Source organism: Phyllobates terribilis, unplaced genomic scaffold, assembly GCF_046119375.1.
Source record: "Phyllobates terribilis strain yellow unplaced genomic scaffold, ASM4611937v1 Scaffold_8__6_contigs__length_399053987, whole genome shotgun sequence".
Taxonomy (NCBI): Eukaryota; Metazoa; Chordata; class Amphibia; order Anura; family Dendrobatidae; genus Phyllobates; species Phyllobates terribilis.
In genome coordinates, this window is record NW_027362768.1 from 176,228,882 (window position 1) to 176,250,567 (window position 21,686).

Here is a 21,686-nt window from a genome sequence, read left to right on the forward strand (position 1 = left end):
AATTGCTTTGAAAAACTATATAGAAATGGGCAGTGTTGAAGATCGTAGACTCAGTGGTCGGCCAAGGAATCTAAAAGCAGCAGATGAAAGATTCATCATGATTACTGCCCTTTGAAGATGTCCAGCAGTGCCATCAACTCCGAACTGGCAGCAACAAGGTGGGACGCAGCTACACCCATCTACTGTTTGGAGAAGCCTGTACAGAAGTCGTCTTCATTAAACAATTGACACCAAAAGCCCATACCCTCCACATGGAAAGAAGGCTGAGTAACTCACCTATGCTCGAAAACATAGGAACTGTGGTGCAGAAAAATGGCAGCAGCTGATTTGTACTGAGGAAGCAAAATGAGAAATATTCAGTTGTCTCAGAAGTTGGATTGTTTCCAAACGACTGGAGAGCAGTGACGCACAGTGGAGGGTCCTGCAAGTTTTGCGGCTGCATTTCAGCAATTGGAGTTGGGAATTTGGTCAGGACAAGTAGATACTTCTCCGTCATGTAATACTATCAGGGAAATGTCTGATTGGTTCCAAATTTATTCTACAGCTGGACAACGACCCCCAACATCCAGCCAATGTCATTAATAACGAGGAGTCCTGGATGTGATGATCCGGCCCCACAGAGTCCTGATCTCACATCATCCAGTCTGTTGGGGATCACATGAAGAGACAGACGGATCCGCACAAGCCCCATACACAGAAGATCTGGAGTCAGTTCTCTAAGATGTTTGGAACAACCTCCTGCTGAGATCCTTCATAACTGAAGTGACGAGAAGAAGTGATGAAGACAAAGAGCGGTCACAAAATATTGATGGGATTTAGATTTCTCTTTTTTTCAACCACTTTGCATTTTGTTAATTGATAAAAATAAACTATTAACACTTCTATTTTTTAATAGTAGCAGAATAACTTGGCACTCAAATTAGAATAAAAAGTGATATAGATTTATTGGCAATCCATACAGTGTAACGATTCCGTCTTTTTCAGACCTTCATCAGAACTGATTATCGTGTGAGAGGGGGGAAGGACTATCCGTTAGCAGCGCTATGTAGGTATAGCGTAACCAGACGCCGCCGTATATTTCTTCATTACTTCTATTTTTTAAAGCATCCTTAAGGCCCCCACACACATTAGATGGCTGTCAGCCTAATGATGTTTCAGCCGATTGTTCGCCCTATAGCCATCCCAGCTGACTTTCCTGTACACAGGAGCGCTCGTTCGGCCGCGTGACTGACAGTTGGCCAGTGGTTTAGAACAATGCGATCGGCAGTCCAAAATCGAACATGTCCAATCAACATCTCCCTCGGCCATCAGTCGGCCGGTCCCCCCATACACGTAAGATTGTCGTCTGAATCTGTCGATATTGGCGGGTTCGTCCAACATTATTCTAATGAGTATGGAGGTGCCTTTACTTTGCTGCATTTTTCCACACCTGTCTAAGACTTTTGCACAATACTGTAAGTCAGACGGGTGTCCACATTGTCCATCTGAAGTCAGCACCAAGTAGAAGAATCAATTAGTCATTGTTATGAAGACGTCAGAGCGACGACTAATGTAAAACCTGTATCCTTCACTTTTAGGGGATCAGTGTGACACCCATATCTGACAACTTGATGAAATGGATAGTTCAGATGCAGGGGCTGAAAGATTCTCTATGGGAAGGTTTGTATTCATATTTTTCATATTTTTAAATGTTATCATTACTTTTAAATTCGGTTTTAAAGGGTGTGTAGACTTTTTCAACATGTTTCATTGTTTTAAGGCATTTAAAGTGAAAAACAAAAAGGTTCTTAACTCCTTTCTGATTAGACCAAGTTTCATTTTTAAGCGTTCATTTTCTCCTCCTCTTCTTCCAAGAGCCATAATTTGTTTATTTTGTCATCTACATATCCATATAAGGGTTTGATTTTTTGTGGGACGAGTAGTAGTTTATTCTTGATTTTTATTTTTTTTTAATTTTTGTATTGGAAAAATAGGGGTTATTTTTTTATTTATATTTTTTAAAACTTTTATTACTTTTTGTTTAGTCCCCCTAAGGAAATTGAATCTGTGTTTGTTTTCCAATATATAGTAGTAGAGCACAGATTATACAGTATTATGGTATATCGTGAAATTAGTGATCTCCTACGAAGCTCAGCTACAGGCGAAGAGGCCAATGGGCATCAAAACTGGTCCCCAACACAGATCGTGCCACTTAAATGTCATTGTCAGTGCTATTTGAGTACTAATAGTTAAACAGCAGCGACCAGATGTGCTGTTTGAGTCATGTGCCGGATGTATAGCACAGCCGGCATCCGCCGTGTATGGTGCAGGTTCAGCTCTTGAGACCGCTCCATACAAGCATACTTGACATCGGCCATATATGAACAGTGGATGTCAGGAAGGGGTTAAAGGTGAGAAAACTTTTGCAACCATTTTTTTGTAAAGCTACTGCCTCAAAAATGACATTTTTTATTAATGTAACACAGGGGCACTTCTTCAACTCACCATGACATACACCGAGGAATATAACCACCGACCTCCAAGCATCATATTTAATACCATCCCGTTTCATCCAAACGGTAAGAAATTGTTATTAATTAATGTAGTAGATTGCTTTCATTTGGATTAATAATATGGACCATCCTGGTATAACCTAGGCATCTTCTGTATATAATTATAAATGTACAGCTGGTATAACCTAGGCATCTTCTGTATATAATTATAAATGTACAGCTGGTATAACCTAGGTATCTTCTATATATATAATCGTCTTATCCCGTCTGTCTGTCTGTCTGTCTGTGTGTCTGTGTGTCTGTCTGTCTGTCCAGGAAATCCCGCGTCGCTCATTGGTCCGGCAGCGGCCAATCAGCACCGGGGGATTTCTAAAAAAAAGATGGCGGCCGTTAGCGGCTCATCTGCGGGACGGAGCTCAGCGGCGATGCAGCCGGGAGATGACCGGCGCGAGGCACTCATCTCCCGGCCGGCAACAGCAGAAGGAACCCGACCGCCGAACCCATCTGCGGGACGGAGATGCAGCCGGGAGATGAGCAGCGCGAGGCGCTCATCTCCCGGCCGGTAGCAGTGGAAGGACCGCCGGCGCCGCTGACCTCCATGCGGAAGGGAGGACCGAGGAGCGGCGCTGCGGGTCGGGATACTTCTCCGGCGAGCGCCCGCTATGTCCCGGGTTCTCGCAGCGTAAGTACCCGCACAGGCAGCGCCGCTCCCCGGTCCTCACCAAGACGATTCGATGATTGGTCGCGGTCTTCGGACCCGACCAATCACTGATCTTAGCGCAAAAATTAAACACTATTGTGCTGATTGGTCGCCGACACTACCCGCGACCAATCACCGATTTGGGCGCCAAATTTAAATATCGGCCGCGACCAATCACCACAGCGGTGTTTAAATGTGAAGCCAAGATCGGTGATTGGTCGCGGCCGATATTTAAATTTGGCGCCCAAATCAGCGTCCGCGACCAATCAGCACAATAGTGTTTAACTTTGGCGCCAAGATCAGTCATTGGTCGCGGCCCAAGACAGCGACCAATCACCGATTTGTGCGGCAATTTTAAATAGCGTCCGCGACCAATTAGATGTCAGCGCCGCTGCCTGTGCGGATACTTCCGCTGCAAGAACCCGGGACATGAGCGGGCGCTCGCAGCAGAAGTATCCCGACCCGCAGCGCCGCTCCCCGGTCCTCCCTTCACACCCTAGCCGCTAATGTCCCCACAGTATCCGCATGGTGTTACAAAGGTCCGGAAATTTGTGTTAAAAATCGCTGATTGGTCGCTGGCGCTGCCCGCGACCAATCACCTATTTGGGCGCCAAATATAAATATCGGCCTCGACCAATCAGCACAGCGGTGTTTAAATGTGGAGCCAAGATCGGTGATTGGTCGCGGCCGATATTTAAATTTGGCGCCCAAATCGGTGATTGGTCGCGGGCAGCATCCGCGACCAATCAGCACAGTAGTGTTTAACTTTGGCCGCAAGATCAGTGATTGGTCGCGGGCCAAGTCCGCGACCAATCAACGATTTGTGCGGCACATTTTAAATAGCGGCCGCGACCAATTGGACCCGCAGCGCCGCTCCCCGGTCCTCCCTTCACACCCTAGCCGCATGGATGTCAGCGGCGCTGCCTGTGCGGCTACTTCCGCTCCGAGAAGCCGGGACATGAGCGGGCGCTCGGAGCAGAAGTATCCGGACCCGCAGCGCCGCTCCCCGGTCCTCCCTTCACACCCTAGCCGCTGATGTCCCCACAGTATCTGCATGGTGTTACAAAGGTCCGGACATTTGTGTTAAAAAACGCTGATTGGTTGCTGGCGCTGCCCGCGACCAATCACCAATTTCGGCACCAAATTTAAATATCGGCCGCGACCAATCACCGATCTTGGCTCCACATTTAAACACCGCTGTACTGATTGGTCGCGGACGCTATTTAAATGTGCCGCCCAAATCGGTGATTGGTCGCGCACAGCGTCGGCGACCAATCAGCACAGCGGTGTTTAACTTTAGCACCAAGATCACTGATTGGTCGCGTGCGGAGAGCGCGACCAATCAGCGAATCGTATTGGTGAGCGGAATCGTATTAGTGAGGACCGGGGAGCGTCGCTGCCTGTGCGGATACTTCCACTCCGAGAAGCCGGGAGATGAGCGACTGCTCGCAGCAGAAGTATCCCAACCCGCAGCGCCGCTCCCCAGTCCTCCCTTCACACCCTAGCCGCTGATGTCCCCACAGTATCCGCATGGTGTTACAAAGGTCCGGACATTTGTGTTAAAAATCGCTGATTGGTCGCTGGCGCTGCCCGCGACCAATCACCGATTTGGGCGCCAAATTCAAATATCGGCGACCAATCACAGATCTTAGCGCCACATTTAAACACTGCTGTGCTGATTGGTCACGGACGCTGACCATGACCAATCACCGATTTGGGCGCCACATTTAAATAGCGGCCGCGACCAATCACCGATCTTGCCGCGACATTTAAACACTGCTGTGCTAATTGTTCGCGGACGCCAGCCGCGACCAATCAGCGAGCTTGGCGACAAATTTAAACAACGCTCTGCTCATTTGTCGCGGACGCCAGACGCGTCCAATCAGCGAGATTGGCGCCAAATTTAAACAACGCTCTGCTGATTGATCGCGGTCGCTGGCCGAGATCAATCAGCAGTATTGGCGCCAAATTTAAACCTCACTCTGCTGATTGGTCCCGGCCGTCAGCCGCGAACAATCAGCGAGATTGGCGCCAAATTTAAACAACGCTCTGCTGATTGGTCGCCGGCCGCGACTAATCAGCGATTTTGGTGCCAAATTTAAACACGCTCTCCATTCCTCACTAACACGGTTCGCTGATTGGTCTAGTCTGTATATAATTATATATACAGCTAGTATAAGTTATGCATCTTCTTGCATATAATGATATAGCCCATGTCTTATATATAAGACATTAGGATCAACACTAGAAGACAACTGGAGACTTGAGTTTCATCCAAGTAAACATTAAGCAGCACAGGTTGGAGAACATTTGTCTAGAGGACATTAAGGCCAGGAGTAAGAAGATAACCGAATACTTGAGTTTTGCCAAAAGAAAATAATGGGCTTCTTAGGTTGGAGAACACTGGTCTAGACGATCATGACTGCTACTAAAAGATGGTTGAAGACTTTAGTTCCATCCATAGAAAAACATTGATTTGCCATGGTTGGTAAACACTGGTCTAGAAGACCTTATGATTGGCGATAGAAGAAACTGCAGACTTGAGTTTCTTCCGTAGGAAAAATTTGAGCAGCACAGGTTGGAGAACACTGGTCTGGAAGATGTTGACCAAGGCTAAAAGATTATTATAGATTGGCACTCCATTTACAGAAAAAAAAGTGATTTACCAAGGTTGGAGAACCCTGGTCCAGAAGATATTAGGATCAGTGCTAGAAGACAATTAAAGACTTGACTTTCATATAAAGGAATATATTGAGTTGCTTTGGTTGAAAAACACTGGTCTAGAAGATCTTGATTGTGGTTAGAAGACTACTGAAAATTTGAGCACCGTCTATAGAAATACATTGACTTAACAAGAATGGAGAACTCTGATCTACAAGACCTTTAGACCATGGATTAGGACTTAAAAAATAAAGGGTTCATTAGCAGAAAAATATAATTTATTAGAAGTTACCTGCATCCATAGTCAATTAGTTTGTACTGGGAGCATTGCATGACAATTCACTACACGTTTCAGGCAAACATGCCAAAATTAGTTGTACAGCCCTATTCTAGCCTTAAAAAAATCTGCTACTTGTGGTGGACTACCCACCATGTAGAAGAGTGCCAATTTGTGACATGAAAGTAGTGGATAAACATTCAGATGAAATATGTAAAAAATGTTTTAAAATCACTAGTGTATAAGGTCATTCTTAACTTACAAAAACCTCCAAAGTATGAAACTAGTAACTGGAAACTTTAGGTTTTCTGTGCTGTTTACTGAATGGTATAGAATCACACCATGGTCCAACCTGTTCTGGCTTCCCAAGATCAAGAAGTATTTTGTGTAAGCAGATACAATGTAGCTCAGTCAAGATCCTTATATCTGTGTTCAATAAAGTGATGGGTCGGTAATTTTCATGACACTAGTGGTCGTGACTGGGTTTTGTACTCACACAAGTATGCAAAGTATTTACCTCAATGACCACTCAATGTTCTTTGAGGATCACATCCTAAGACTAAGAAGCAAGGGTTGTGGACGGAAATTCATCTCTAGAGATTTCCTTTGGGCTCTGAATGTTTTAGAGAGAAGGAATAACTCACCAGAGTAGAAAAGAAAGCTGCTGTCAACGATAGTACTGATTGTGATGTACAGCAGATAAAAAAAAAAAAAAAGAATATATTTTGAATGTTTTTGGTGGTGCCTATGTTTTGCACATTATAAGGGAGTATTTCTCTGATCTGAGGATTGATGGACTTTAGAGATGTGAAAGAAAGCTGAAAAATAAACACAATGCTTTATTAGAGGTCTAAGGACTGGAATCTTCGAGACGGTTTCAATAATGAACTAAGCATAGAGATTTATGAAGCATCTTTATACCTCTCATGAAAAACATCTGAGGCTTCCGAGACTGTGCCAGGTAGCAGAATCTGCAAATAATCTGTACAGGCCAAGGGCAAGCCGAGCTTTATGGACGTTGACAACGAGATCATTGAGATATAGATATATAATAGAATAGCTATGGGCAACTCAACAACGAAGTCATTGGACATGGTCTTCAAATCGAGGAACATTTCATTTGTGAAGAAGACACGGCTCGTACATAGTATGGTCTTTTCTGTAGTAAGAAATGAATGCAAAACCTGGACGATAAAGAAACAAGATAGAAGAAGAATTGATGCCTTCGAAATGTGGTGCTGGAGAAGGATGTTGTCAATAACATGGATGGCAAGAAGAACAAACAAATCAATCTTGGAATAAATCAAGTCAGACATGTCACTGGAAGCAAAGATCACCAAGCTTTGACTTGCCTACTTTGGACATCTCATGCAAAGAGAGTAATCACTGGAGTTCGACATCATGGTTGGAAGAATAGAAGGAACAAGGTGAAGAGGAAGACCAGTAACCCGATGGCTTGATACTATCAAGATTACGGCGGAGATCACCCTGGAGGACCTATCTAGGCTCTCCAAAGATTTGATCTTCCTATAAAGCATTCATCCATCAATTTGCCATAGCTCGAAATTGAGCCAAAGCCATTAAATAATAATAGTAGTCATGTAGGAACCATGCACAGTATATTGGAGAAATCCTACTTCATTACTTGGACTATCGCTTCTGAGTCTAAAGCAAATACACATTAGATGGTTCACCATTGTTTGGCCAGCAGCTGTCTCAATTGTCTCTCCCATAGCGCTCCTGTGTCCTTCACGAGAGGGCTTCTGTCAGACTTTTCTGGTGGTGGCTTATCTCCAGGAAAAGAAAAAGATCGCCAGTCTGAAATGGGACATCCTTATCTTCCCCGACAATATTCTATCTGACAACCTTATATACATTAGACTATCAGCCGTAACCCATCGATATTGATGGATTTGGCCGAAATTAGCCTAATGTGTATGGGGGTAATTTAGGGTTGTCCTAGTACCTATAACTTTCCAAACTATGTCTAAACAATATTGAAGGCCTACAGCTCGGAGTATTCCTTTGTTAGACAAAAACACTGGAAGTAAAAAGTCAGTAGATGCCCATGCCATTTGTCGTTTATAATTGGCTAAATAGCCAACCTACCCATTACATTTATGGCCATTAAGATATGGTTGTGGTTGTCAAAATCAGATAATTCCTTAAAGGATCATCTATCTTTAGAATAACGTGTTGATTGTTGGAGGTTCTACTTGCTGGGACCACCATCAACTGCTTCCATAGAATGGCTCTACGGCCATACCACAGCTATATTCATTGACCATAGGCCTACCGGAGATAGGCAAGTACAGTTTGCATTAATATCTTGCAGCATGGCTTTCTCTGGAAGTCCACACACATGTCCATTCTCTATTTTAAGAGGTAGGAATATCCCTTTAATATTGACAACAATATGATTTCTATGACTAGCACAGATACCAATATTATGTTGATTGTGGCCATTTTTGGAGATTTTAACCCCAAGCCAATCCTGCCAGAACTGGCTCCATTGTGTAACCCAACCTTCCATCTAAACTGTTTCCCAAAAAGTGGGACAGTACCATCATATCCAGAACTGTTGACAAGTCTGGACTAGATCTCCCCTGATGCTACAAAGACATCACATTCATTATTGGTACAAGTTCTCTATTGTCGGATGATGCGTTTCTTGAATTTTCAAAATGCACTGTTTGGATTTTTTGTGAGTTTTTTTTGTTTTTAAAAATATCCTTTCCTAGAATTTTGAGACCATCTCAGTATTTATGTTTTTTGCCCCTATGAGTTGTCCTCATCCTCTTCTCTCACTCCGTTGTCCGGTGATCAGCTGAAGGCCATGGACCTGACTCTGTCCATGTAACTCTTTCTAAATGTCTCCACCAACACCTACATAATTAGACGGCCATGGAATACATAACAACCCACTACAGAAAGATGGCGAGATACCTTCGTATCTGATCACACCCTCAATACAGAGGTAGACATGTTTGGTTGCTATGGGCAACAAGGCCTCTTTTTCTGTAAAGGAGCTTCAGGGCCTCATGGATTTCAATAAAATCTCTCAATTCTAAGAATTAAAGAATTACCCAATGGAACAAAATGTTGGAGCAGTACACTGCACGAGAAATAGGAGAACTGTAATCTGCATGGTTGCTATGGAGCCTACATGGCAATGAGAGCCATGATGGACCAGGGGCCAGCTATTTGGGGTGTGATTGTAGCAGTTACACCTGAGTCTCGGTTCTTAATGGGGTCCAAAGACCCACAATTAATTGTAACTGGCAGCAATACCCGTTTTATACTTGAATACAATCCCAAGTGTCAGTGTCATTATCCTGCACCCCAAGTGTCAGCCTCATTATCCTGCACCCCAAGTGTCAGCGTCATTATCCTGCACCCCAAGTGCCAGTGTAATAATCCTGTACCCCAAGTGTCAGTGTCATTATCCTGTACCCCGAGTGTTAGTGTCATTATTCTGCACCCCAAGTGTCAGTGTTATTATCCTGTACCCCAAGTGTCAGTGTCATAATACTGTACCCTCATTATCCTTTCCCCAAATGTCAGTGTCATTATCCTTTACCCTGAGTGTCAGTGTCATTATCCTGTACCCCAAGTGTCAGTGTCAGTGTCATTATCCTGTACCCCGAGTGTCAGTGTCATTATCCTGTACCCCGAGTGTTAGTGTCATTATCCTGCACCCCAAGTGTCAGTGTCATTATCATGTACCCCAAGTGTCAATGTCATAATACTGTACCCTCATTATCCTTTCCCCAAGAATCAGCGTCATTATCCTGTATCCCAAGTGTCAGTGTTATTATCCTCCACCCCAAGTGTCAGTGTCATTATCCTGTACCCCGAGTGTCATTATCCTGTACCCCAAATATCAGTGTCATTATCATATACCCCAAGTGTCAGTGCATAATACTGTACCCTCATTATCCTTTCCCCAAGAATCAGCGTCATTATCCTGCATCCCAAGTTTCAGTGTTATTATCCTCCACCCCAAGTGTCAGTGTCATTATCCTGCACCCCAACTGTCAGTATCAGTACAGGCAGTATCAGTGTCATTTAACTGTACCCCGAGTGTCAGTGTTATTATCCTGTTCCTGTACCCCAAGTATCAGTGTCATTATCCTGTACCCCGGGTGTCAGTGTATTATAGTTCTACGTTTGCATATGTTAATGCTTCTGTTTCATTGTTACAAAACATCAAACATCAGAGACGAGTGTCATTGTCATTTTTTTAGGGTCTCAAGTAATCTTTTTGGGACTTAAGCCCCCGTCTCACATAGCGAGATCGCTAGCGAGATCGCTGCTGTGTCACGGTTTTGGTGACGCAACAGCGACCTCACCAGCGATGTCGCTGTGTGTGACACTTTGCAGCGATCAGGCCCCTGCTGTGAGGTCGCTAATCGCTGCAAAGTGTCCTGGACCATTTTTTGGTCGTTGCCCTCCCGCTGGCCAGCACACATCGCTGTGTGTGACCAGCGGGAGCAGCGATCAGGCTGGTAACCATGATAAACATCGGGTTACTAGGGGCACACACGCACTTAGTAACCCGCTGTTTATCATGGTTACCACTCTGCTATGGTGAGCGGTAACCTCCCGCTCACCATAGCAGAGTGGTAACCATGATAAACAACGGGTTACTAAGTGCGGCTGTGCCCCTAGTAACCCGCTGTTTATCATGGTTACCAGCCTGCTCCTGTTTCAGCAGGCTGGTAACCAGGAGCAGTACATCGTGGAAAGATTCTTTCCACGATGTCGCTGCTCCCCTGATCGTTGGTGATCCTGCCTGTTTGACAGCTCACCAGCGACCACATAGCGACGCAGCAACGATCCCTGACAGGTCGTATCGTTGTCGGGATCGTTGCAGCGTCGCTAAGTGTGACGGGGCCTAGTGTCCTAATCTCATTTCAGAACCCCAATTATGACAATATGATTGTTCCCAACAATACTAATATATTGGGAATAAGAACAGCACAATACAGTGAGCAGGAAAAGTTATCTGATAGCAGAGGAGCGCTCCGCTCCAGCCACAGCGTGTTTATGGGGTTGTATCATCAGGCAGCATCGGGGTTGGTGCAACCTGAAAATGGATTATATTTATTCTTAAATCTTTCCATGGGACTCATCCTGTCTGCGGCCGGCTGTTTCTCTTCTATCTTCTTACTATCCTGCCTTATCTAGCCCTCCATCTTAACTTCCCCTTCCTCTAATGATAATGAGATGACTCTGCTCATTCTCACCCAATCCATACAGTAAAGCAACATGAGCTGCAGATAATATGTTTATTTCTGTGCTATTCTTTTAATTAACTACTTGTCTCCCGTCATTTCCAGTTGATCAGACCTCCGGTAAACCTTGCATTGATTTCTTGGATGACCCAGGAGGATGGAATCCAGCCTACACCATGACTTATGTCCTACTGATGATCCAGGTACAAGCCGCTTTCATTGGAAGCGTCCATGTCATGTTGTCTGATCTGCCCTGTCTGCACAGATAAGTCCATTGTTGCCTCTGTGTTTCAGGCAATGCTTTCCAATCCAGTCCTGGAGAATGCAGTCAATCCAGACGCAGCCAACATGGCGTTAAATAAAGCTGCTCTGTACAGGCAGATGGTTCTCAATTGTGTGAAGACCAGCAGACAGATTGAGGGTAAGCCAGTGACTCCACATGCAGGGCAGTCAGCCTGTCATCATGGAAACATTTGTGTCAATATTGTCCTCTGTGAACTAAGGCTGTGTGCCCATGTAGCGTTTTTCAAGCGTTTTTGATGCGGAATTTTCGCAGCGGAAACGCTTGTAAAACGCTTGGTAACCCGCACCCCATGGTCCCCAATGGGATTCCGCAAGTTCTATGCACATGCTGCGGATTTTTCCGCAGCGTTTATGCTGCGTTCAAAAATCCGCAGCATGTCATTTAATTTTGCGTTTCCGCAAGCAGAATTGCCTTTGTCCAATGCATAAAAAACGCAAGGCAATTCCGCATGTGGAAAACGCGTGATAAACGCGCGAAAAATGCGCGATAAACGCGTGCGGAATTCCGCATGCGTTTTTCCGGGAGAGGACTTGCAGAAATTTTCTGCTTCATAAATGCAACGTGGGCACATAGCCTAAATCTTATAATCCAGAGCTGCATTCATACTTCTGCAGGCTTTAGAACTAAAATATCCCAGTACTCCTTCCTAGTATAGTATCAGAACAAGCCAACCTTGGAGGTGTAGAGGCGTGCCGCTGAGATGAAAAAGGTTGGTCGCAGTATGGTGGTATTATTAAGGCACCATCTGGTGGTATCTATATAGACAATGTGTGACACTGCTTCGTGCGCACAGAACATTATAATATTTAGCACAGTATGGCGATGACTGTACTGTACAGTGTTGATGACAATATGGCATTTTTCCTTGACCAACATATGGCACTGCTATCTGTGTAACATGCTGTACAGTAAGTTTGCATCAGTGATATACAATCTGGATGGTGATGCTGTATATAATCACCAGACATAGGAAGACTTGCTGCCACCCCTGAATTTTAGGAGGTCAGTGAGGACAACAAGCTTAAATGTTGCTTTCAATGCCAGTCAACAAAATAGCGATTGCAGCTCTGGAGTATAATACAGGATGTAACTCAGGATCAGTAATGTAATGTATGTACACAGTGACTGCACCAGCAGAATAGTGAGTGCAGCTCTGGAGTATAATACAGGATGTAACTCAGGATCAGTAATGTAATGTATGTACATAGTGACTGCACCAGCAGAATAGTGAGTGCAGCTCTGGAGTATAATACAGGAGGTAACTCAGGATCAGTAATGTAATGTATATACAGTGACTGTACCAGCAGAATAGTGAGTGCAGCTCTGGAGTATAATACAGGATGTAACTCAGGATCAGTAATGTAATGTATGTACACAGTGACTGTACCAGCAGAATAGTGAGTGCAGCTCTGGAGTATAATACAGGATGTAACTAAGGATCAGTAATGTAATGTATGTACACAGTGACTGCACCAGCAGAATAGTGAGTGCAGCTCTGGAGTATAATACAGGATGTAACTCAGGATCAGTAATGTAATGTATGTACACAGTGACTGCACCAGCAGAATATTGAGTGCAGCTCTGGAGTATAATACAGGACGTAACTAAGCATCAGTAATGTAATGTATGTACACAGTGACTGCACCAGCAGAATAGTGAGTGCAGCTCTGGAGTATAATACAGGATGTAACTCAAGATCAGTACAGGATCAGTAATGTAATGTATGTACACAGTGACTGCACCAGCAGAATAGTGAGTGCAGCTCTGGAGTATAATACGGGATGTAACTCAGGATCAGTAATGTAATGTATGTACACAGTGACTGCACCAGCAGAATAGTGAGTGCAGCTCTGGAGTATAATACAGGATGTAACTAAGGATCAGTAATGTAATGTATGTACACAGTGACTGCACCAGCAGAATAGTGAGTGCAGCTCTGGAGTATAATACAGGATGTAACTCAGGATCAGTAATGTAATGTATGTACACAGTGACTGCACCAGCAGAATAGTGAGTGCAGCTCTGGAGTATAATACGGGATGTAACTCAGGATCAGTAATGTAATGTATGTACACAGTGACTGCACCAGCAGAATAGTGAGTGCAGCTCTGGAGTATAATACAGGATGTAACTAAGCATCAGTAATGTAATGTATGTACACAGTGACTGCACCAGCAGAATAGTGAGTGCAGCTCTGGAGTATAATACAGGATGTAACTCAGGATCAGTACAGGATCAGTAATGTAATGTATGTACACAGTGACTGCACCAGCAGAATAGTGAGTGCAGCTCTGGAGTATAATACAGGATGTAACTCAGGATCAGTAATGTAATGTATGTACACAGTGACTGCACAAGCGGAATAGTGAGTGCAGCTCTGGAGTATAATACAGGATGTAACTCAGGATCAGTATAGGATAAGTAAGTGACAAAAAAACCTCGCTCTCAGGATTGGTGACATTGTCGGATAACATTAATGCAACTTTTGTCTTAAAACTCTGTAATTGGAAAACCCATTTTAGTAGTAACCTTGACCATAAACATATAGACTGTGGTAAGTGTAGCAATAGCTGTTGGCCTGCACTAATCAGGATATACAGATAAAGCCTCATTATATTGCGCCTCTTCTATGGCAGAAGTAAATTGTTCCTCTACGTGATCCTTCATACGGCTCATTTCACCTTTTGGCAACACAAACTGGTGAGCTCACATGGAGACGTCTCCTGGCACAAAAAGATTTGCAAATGGCTTTTGCACAAAGTCCCCCAAGAGTACAAGTAATACTACTTTCCGTCCTGAGATTAAAGCTGAGTGTAGAACTTTCCTCTAAGAATATATCATCCGGCTGCGCTCACTGACTGTTATTTTCTTTCAAGTTCTATTTCAAAAAGATAAGTAAAAAGAGTTTCTGACGGTTTATGTTATCACTCCACGAGCTGGACGGGGATCAGGTACTACTCTCCGAATAAAGAGAAATAAGAAATATCGGCAATATTATCTATCTATCTATCTTCAGTGGGGAAAATAAGTATATAATACATTGCCGATATTGCAAGTTTTCCCACCTACAAAGAATGGAGAGGTCTGTAATTTTTATCGTAGGTCACTTCACCTGTGAGAGACAGAATCTAAAAAAAAAATCCAGGAAAATCACATTGTATGATTTTTACATATTTAATTTGCTTATTGTATGAAATAAGTATTTGATACAATAGAAAAACAGAACTTAATACTTGGTACAGAAACCTTTGTTTGCCATTACAGTGGTCAGACGTTTCCTGCAGTTCTTGACCAGGTTTGCACACACTGCAGCAGGGATTTTGGTCCACTCCTCCATACAGATCTTCTCCAGATCTTTCATGTATCGGGGTTCAGGTGTCGCTGGGCAACATTGACTTTCAGCTCCCTCCAAAGATTTTCTGTTGGGTTCAGGTCTGGAGACTGGCTAGGCCTCTCCAGGACCTTGAAATGCTTCTTACGGAGCCACTCCTCAGTTGCTCTGGCTGTGTTTTGGGTCATTGTCATGCTGGAAGACCGAGTCATGACCCTTCTTCAATGCTCTTACTGATGGAAAGAGGTTGTTGGCCGAAATGTACATGACCCTATCCATCCTCCCTTCAATACAGTGCAGTCATCCTGTCTCCTTTGCAGAAAAGCACCCCCAAAGTATGCGGTTTCCCCCACCATGCTTCATGGTTGAGATGGTGTTCAAGGGGTTGTACTTATCTTTCTTCTTCCTTCAAACATGGCGAGTGAAGTTGATACCAAAAAGTTCTACTTTGGTCTCATCTGACCACATGACCTTCTCCCGTGCCTCCACTGGATCATATTGATGGTCATTGGCGAACTTCAAACGGGCCTGGACATGTGTTGGCGTCAGCAGGGGGACCTTACGTTCCCTGCAGGATTTTAATCCATGATGTAGTGTGTTACTAATGGTAAGTTTTGAGACTGTGGTCCCAGCTCTCTTCAGGTCATTGACCAGGTCCTCCCGTGTAGTTCTGGGCTGATTCCTGTCCTTTCTCAGAATCATCCTTACCCTACGAGGCGAGATCTTGCATGGAGCCCCAGACCGAGAAACATTGACAGTCATCTTGTGTTTCTTCTATTTTCTAATAATTGTGACAACAGTTGTTGCCTTCTCACCAATCTGCTTGCCTATTGCCCTGTAGCGCATCCCAGCCTTGTGGCAGGTCTACAATTTTGTCCCTGGTGTCCTTAGACAGCTCTTTGGTCTTGGTCATGGTGCAGAGGTTGGAGTGTGATTGTTTGAGTGTGTGGACAGGTGTCTTTTATACAGGTAATGAGTTCAAACAAGTGCAGTTAATACAGGTAATGAGTGCAGAGTAGGAGGGCTTCTTATAGAAAAACTAACAGGTCTGTGAGAGCCAGAATCTTTCTATCATGTCCTGCTGGATAAGAAACGTGTGGCCGCTCCTGTTTCCTTTTATGATTTCTCATTGTTAATTGCAGATGGCTCAATACCAGAAAGCGTCGTTATAAGAACGACCCCAGCCCCGACCTTCACCCCTGCACCCAGGTATGTAACGTTCTCCACCTTATCTCTCTGTAATCACAAAATCTAAGATCCTGCTATTTGTAATTTTTCGAATTAACATTTTTGGATTGGAAATTGTCAGCAAACTGCTGTTGATGGATCTGTTATTGCTAGAAGATGTCTGTTTAGGACCTGATCATAGTGTAGTGCCCCCTGATTGCGAAAGCAATTGTATGGAGTTACCAATATTGATGTATAATGTGGATATTAAGTGTCTCCGTCATATTTGTTGTACTTTTGCACTACAATATCCAAGAAATACATCCGGAAGGAAGAATCTAGTTAAGAGATCATATAGTGATCGATGTTTTATATAAAAGCCACATCATCCACAGCACCCTCCTCATAACAAAACCAGCCATGGTGCACCCATCGGAGTGACTTCTTGTTTGGGATCTGTGCACATGGCCGTGTGTTCTGTAACCCTAACCCTAACTCTAACCCTCTTACCCTACCTTGTAGGTACAGGAATAATTTCCTACTAATCAGATACTCACAGAGCTTTGCTGTTTGCAGGTTCAGTAGCTACAAGACTCTGTCCCAGAGCGAAAACACAGCAAATAATGAACTATAAACCTGCCTGCAGTGCGCCTGCCCGGACAGCTCTGACCATCAGCTTCCTGACAGTGCCCCCTGATGGCTGCGTCACTACAGTACAAGTCTGCATGTTCTGTACTAATATGAAAAGAAATGGCAACTTCTTGTTGCAAATGTTTCATTGCATTAATTTTACAATTAATGATAAATAGTTTCTGAAAGTTTGGGTCGTTTTATTACTGCTGAACATATATACAGTGGATATAAAAAGTCTTCACACCTGATTAATATGTAAAAAAAAAAAACATACCAAGAAGATTCATTTCAGAACTTTCTTCGTTTAATGTCACCCATAATCTGTACAATTCCATTAAAAAAATGAACTGAGATCTTTTTGAGTGAAAAAAGAAAAATAAAGAAGTAAAATAATGTGGTTGCATAAATATGCACACCCTTACACCAATACTTTGTGTATTTGAATTTCTGGCTGCATTCAGTTGTTTTGGGTCGGAGTCTATCAGCACATCTAGAATTGGCAATCTTTGCTTACTCTTCCTTGCAGTAGTTCCACATCTGTCAGATTGCGGGGGCGTCTCCTGTGCACAGCACCCTCTTCAGGTCATCTATAGATTGTCACATGGGTTCAGGTCTGGGCTCGGGCTGGGCTATTTCAAAACTGTGATCTTCTTCTGGGGAAGCCATTCTTTTGCTGATTTAGAGGTCACTTATGGTTGTTGTTGTGCTGAAAGGTGAAATTCCTCTTCATTTTCCGCTTTTTACAGAGGTGTTAAGGTTGTGATACAAAACTGACTGATATTTGGAACTATCATAATATCCTAATACCTAATACCTTTACTAAAGCCCCAGTTCCAGCTGCTAAAAACATCCCCAAAGCACAATGCTGCCTCCACCATGTCTCACTGTAAGTATGATGTTCTTTTGGTGATGCGCAGTGTTGGCTTTGCACCTTTTGGAATTATGGCCAAAAAGTCCTCCCTTGTTCTCATCAGACCATTACACGTTTTCCCACCTGCTTTTGGCAGACTTGATGTAGAATTTGGCAAAACAAGCTGGGCTTGGATTTTTTTTTTGTTATAAAAGTCTTTCACCTTGCCACACTACCCCACAGTCCAGTCATATGAATAATACAGGAGATTGTTGTCCCATGCAGGACACAGCCAGTACTTGCCATAAATTCCTGCAACTCTTTTAATGCTGCTGTCGGCCTCTTGGCAGCTTCTCGGTCTAATTTTCTTCTTGTCGTTTCATGAATGTTTGAGGAACGTCCAGTTATAGGTAATGTCACAGACGTGCTAAATTTAAGCCTCTTCTTGATGACGTCTTCACATTGCTCCATGGTAGATCTAATGCCTGGGAAATTTGTTTGTCTCCTTGTCCTGACTGATAACTTTCAACAATGAGATCCCTTTGCTGAGTTGTCAGCTGTTTATGGACCACAACTTTTAGTGTAAAATACAACTATAGAAATGTCAGGAAAATCCTCCTAGAACAGTGAAACTTTCTATGGGGTTAATCAGAATCAGTATAAATGATGGCAGCCGTGCACTGACCACTATATAACATGAGGGTACAAGTGATTTAGCTAATTCTGAATACAGCCTCATCCCCAATTATAAGAGGGTGTTCACTCTTATGCCACCGCATTAATTTAGCTTTATTATTTTTCTTATTTCCCCTCCAAAATAATTTCAGTTTGTTTCTCAAAGGATTTGTATAGATTATGGGCGACATTAAAGGAGAAATTTTTTTTTTAAATGATTCTTCTTGGAATGATTTTTTTCACATGAAAAGTACCTGGCATTTGCAAATTGCTGCCATAGAGTCCATAAAACACAACCACATTACTGCCATTCAATATAAGCATTTTACAAAATTATAATAACAGTCATAAATTATGTCCATCTTCACTATAAAATCAATGATGGCTGTTTTCATGCCTCATGTGATCATTGTCTAAATTCTCATGGGATCATCTGTCTGGGAAGTGCTGATAGGTTCCCAGGGGTCCTGCTCTTACTATACTGGTCCAGTGGATCGACAGTTGGGATCAGGAGGGTAAGATTAGCTCTATGGGGTGGAATGAATAATGCATTGTAGTTGTGTATGTGCTCCTTCATGAACATTTGTCTATTTTAAACCGTATAAATTATGGAACTATTATAATGTGTGCGCTAAGTTTTATTTCAACTTTATTTTCAGGAAAATAAAAACTGTTTCTTTTGAAAATTACCACAAGACGTGGAGAGAAATAGCCACATCAAAGACCGGCCAGAATTTAAAGAATAAAAGTAAGTTAAATGAAATATTCTTCCCTACTCACAAGAATATAACTACAATAATACTGTCCACTATGTACAAGAATATAACTACTATAATACTGCCCCTACAGTGGTGGCCAAAAGTATTGGCACCCCTGCAATTCTGTCAGATAATACTCAGTTTCTTCCTGAAAATGATTGCAATCACAAATTCTTTGGTATTATTATCTTCATTTAATTTGTCTTCAATGAAAAAACACAAAAAGAATTGTCCTAAAGCCAAATTGGATATAATTCCACACCAAACCTAAAAAAGAGGGCAGACAAAAGTATTGGCACTGTTTGAAAAATCATGTGATGCTTCTCTAATTCGTGTAATTAACAGCACCTGTAACTTACCTGTGGCACCTAACAGGTGTTGGCAATAACTAAATCACACTTGCAGCCAGTTAACATGGATTAAAGTTGACTCAACCTCTGTCCTGTGTCCTTGTGTGACCACATTGAGCATGGAGAAAAGAAAGAAGACCAAAGAACTGTCTGAGGACTTGAGAAACCAAATTGTGAGGAAGCATGAGCAATCTCAAGGCTACAAGTCCATCTCCAAAGACCTGAATGTTCCTGTGTCTTCCGTGCGCAGTGTCATCAAGAAGTGTAAAGCCCATGGCACTGTGGCTAACCTCCCTAGATGTGGACGGAAAAGAAAAATTGACGAGAGATTTCAACGCAAGATTGTGCGGATGGTGGATAAAGAACCTCGACTAACATCCAAACAAGTTCAAGCTGCCCTGCAGTCCGAGGGTACAGCAGTGTCAACCCGTACTATCCGTCAGCGTCTGAATGAAAAGGGACTGTATGGTAGGATACCCAGGAAGACCCCACTTCTTACCCCGAGACATAAAAAAGCCAGGATGGAGTTTGCCAAAACTTACCTGAGAAAGCCTAAAACGTTTTTGAAGAATGTTCTCTGGTCAGATGAGACAAAAGTAGAGCTTTTTGGGAAAAAGCATCAACATAGAGTGTACAGGAAAAAAAAAAGAGGCATTCAAAGAAAAGAACACGGTCCCTACAGTCAAACATGGCGGAGGTTCCCTGATGTTTTGGGGTTGCTTTGCTGCCTCTTGCACTGGACTGCTTGACCGTGTGCATGGCATTATGAAGTCTGAAAACTACCAACAAATTTTGCAGCATAATGTAGGGCCCAGTGTGAGAAAGCTGGGTCTCCCTCAGAGGTCATGGGTCTTCCAGCAGGACAATGACCCAAAACACACTTCCAAAAGCACTATAAAATGGTTTGAGAGAAAGCACTGGAGACTTCTAAGGTGGCCAGCAATGAGTCCAGACCTGAATCCCATAGAACACCTGTGGAGAGATCTCAAAATGGCAGTTTGGAGAAGGCACCCTTCAAATATCAGGGACCTGGAGCAGTTTGCCAAAGAAGAATGGTCTAAAATTCCAGCAGAGCATTGTAAGAAACTCATTGATGGTTACCGGAAGTGGTTGTTCGCAGTAATTTTGGCTAAAGGTTGTGCAACCAAGTATTAGGCTGAGGGTGCCAATACTTTTGTCCGGCCCTTTTTTGGAGTTTTGTGTGAAATGATCAATGATTTGATTTTTGCTTCATTCTCTTTTGTGTTTTTTCCTTGCAAGCAAATTAAATGAAGAGAATAATACCAAAGAATTTGTGATTGCAATCATTTTCAGGAAGAAACTGAGTATTATCTGACAGAATTGCAGGGGTGCCAATACTTTTGGCCACCACTTTATGTATAAGAATATAACTACTATAATACTGCCCCCTATGTACAAGAATATAACTACTATAATAATGCTCCTATATACAAGAATATAACTACAATAGTATTGACCCTATGTACAAGAATATAGCTACTATAATACTGCCCCCTATGTACAAGAATATAACTACTATAATACTACCCCTATGTACAAGAATATGACTACTATAATACTGCTCCTATGTACAAGAATATAACTACTATATTACTGCCCCCTATGTACAAGAATATAACTACTATAATACTGCTCCTATGTGCAAGAATATAACTACTATAATACTGCCCCCTATGTACAAGAATATAACTACTATAATACTGGCCCTATGTACGAGAATATAACTACTATAATACAGCTGCTATGTACAAGAATATAACTACTATAATACTGCCCCCTAAGTACAAGAATATAACTGTTATGATACTGCCCCTATGTACAAGAATAGAACTACTATAATACTGCTCCTATGTACATGAATATAACTACTATAATACTGCCCCTATGTACAAGAATATAACTACTATAATACTGCTCCTATGTACAGGAATATAACTACTATAATACTGCCCCTTATGTACAAGAATAAAACTACTATATTACTGGCCCTATGTACGAGAATATAACTACTATAATACTGCTTCTATGTACGAGAATATAACTACTATAATACTGCTCTTATGTATAAGAATATAACTAATATAATACAGCTCCTATGTACAAAAACATAACTACTATAATACTGCTCCCTATGTTCAAGAATATAACTACTATAATCCTGCCCCTATGTACAAAAATATAACTGTTATAATACTGCCCCCTTTGTACAATAAAATAACTACTATATTAC

The 21,686-nt window shown here is 42.7% G+C and overlaps 1 protein-coding gene across 8 annotated transcripts in view; it reads left to right on the plus strand.

Moving 5' to 3' along the window:
- Positions 1-21,686, plus strand: part of UBE2U (ubiquitin conjugating enzyme E2 U) — a 56,303-nt gene that overhangs the window by 17,897 nt on the left and 16,720 nt on the right. For 7 of the 8 annotated variants that reach the window (XM_073642655.1, XM_073642659.1, XM_073642656.1 and 4 more), the window contains 6 exons: positions 1,578-1,659; positions 2,466-2,558; positions 11,473-11,570; positions 11,662-11,788; positions 16,145-16,211; positions 18,987-19,075. In XM_073642655.1, the coding sequence (XP_073498756.1) occupies positions 1,578-1,659; positions 2,466-2,558; positions 11,473-11,570; positions 11,662-11,788; positions 16,145-16,211; positions 18,987-19,075 (556 nt within the window). Of the gene's footprint in view, positions 1-984; positions 1,046-1,577; positions 1,660-2,465; positions 2,559-11,472; positions 11,571-11,661; positions 11,789-16,144; positions 16,212-18,986; positions 19,076-21,686 lie in introns of all 8 variants that reach the window. The other variant, XM_073642660.1, reaches the window with a different exon arrangement.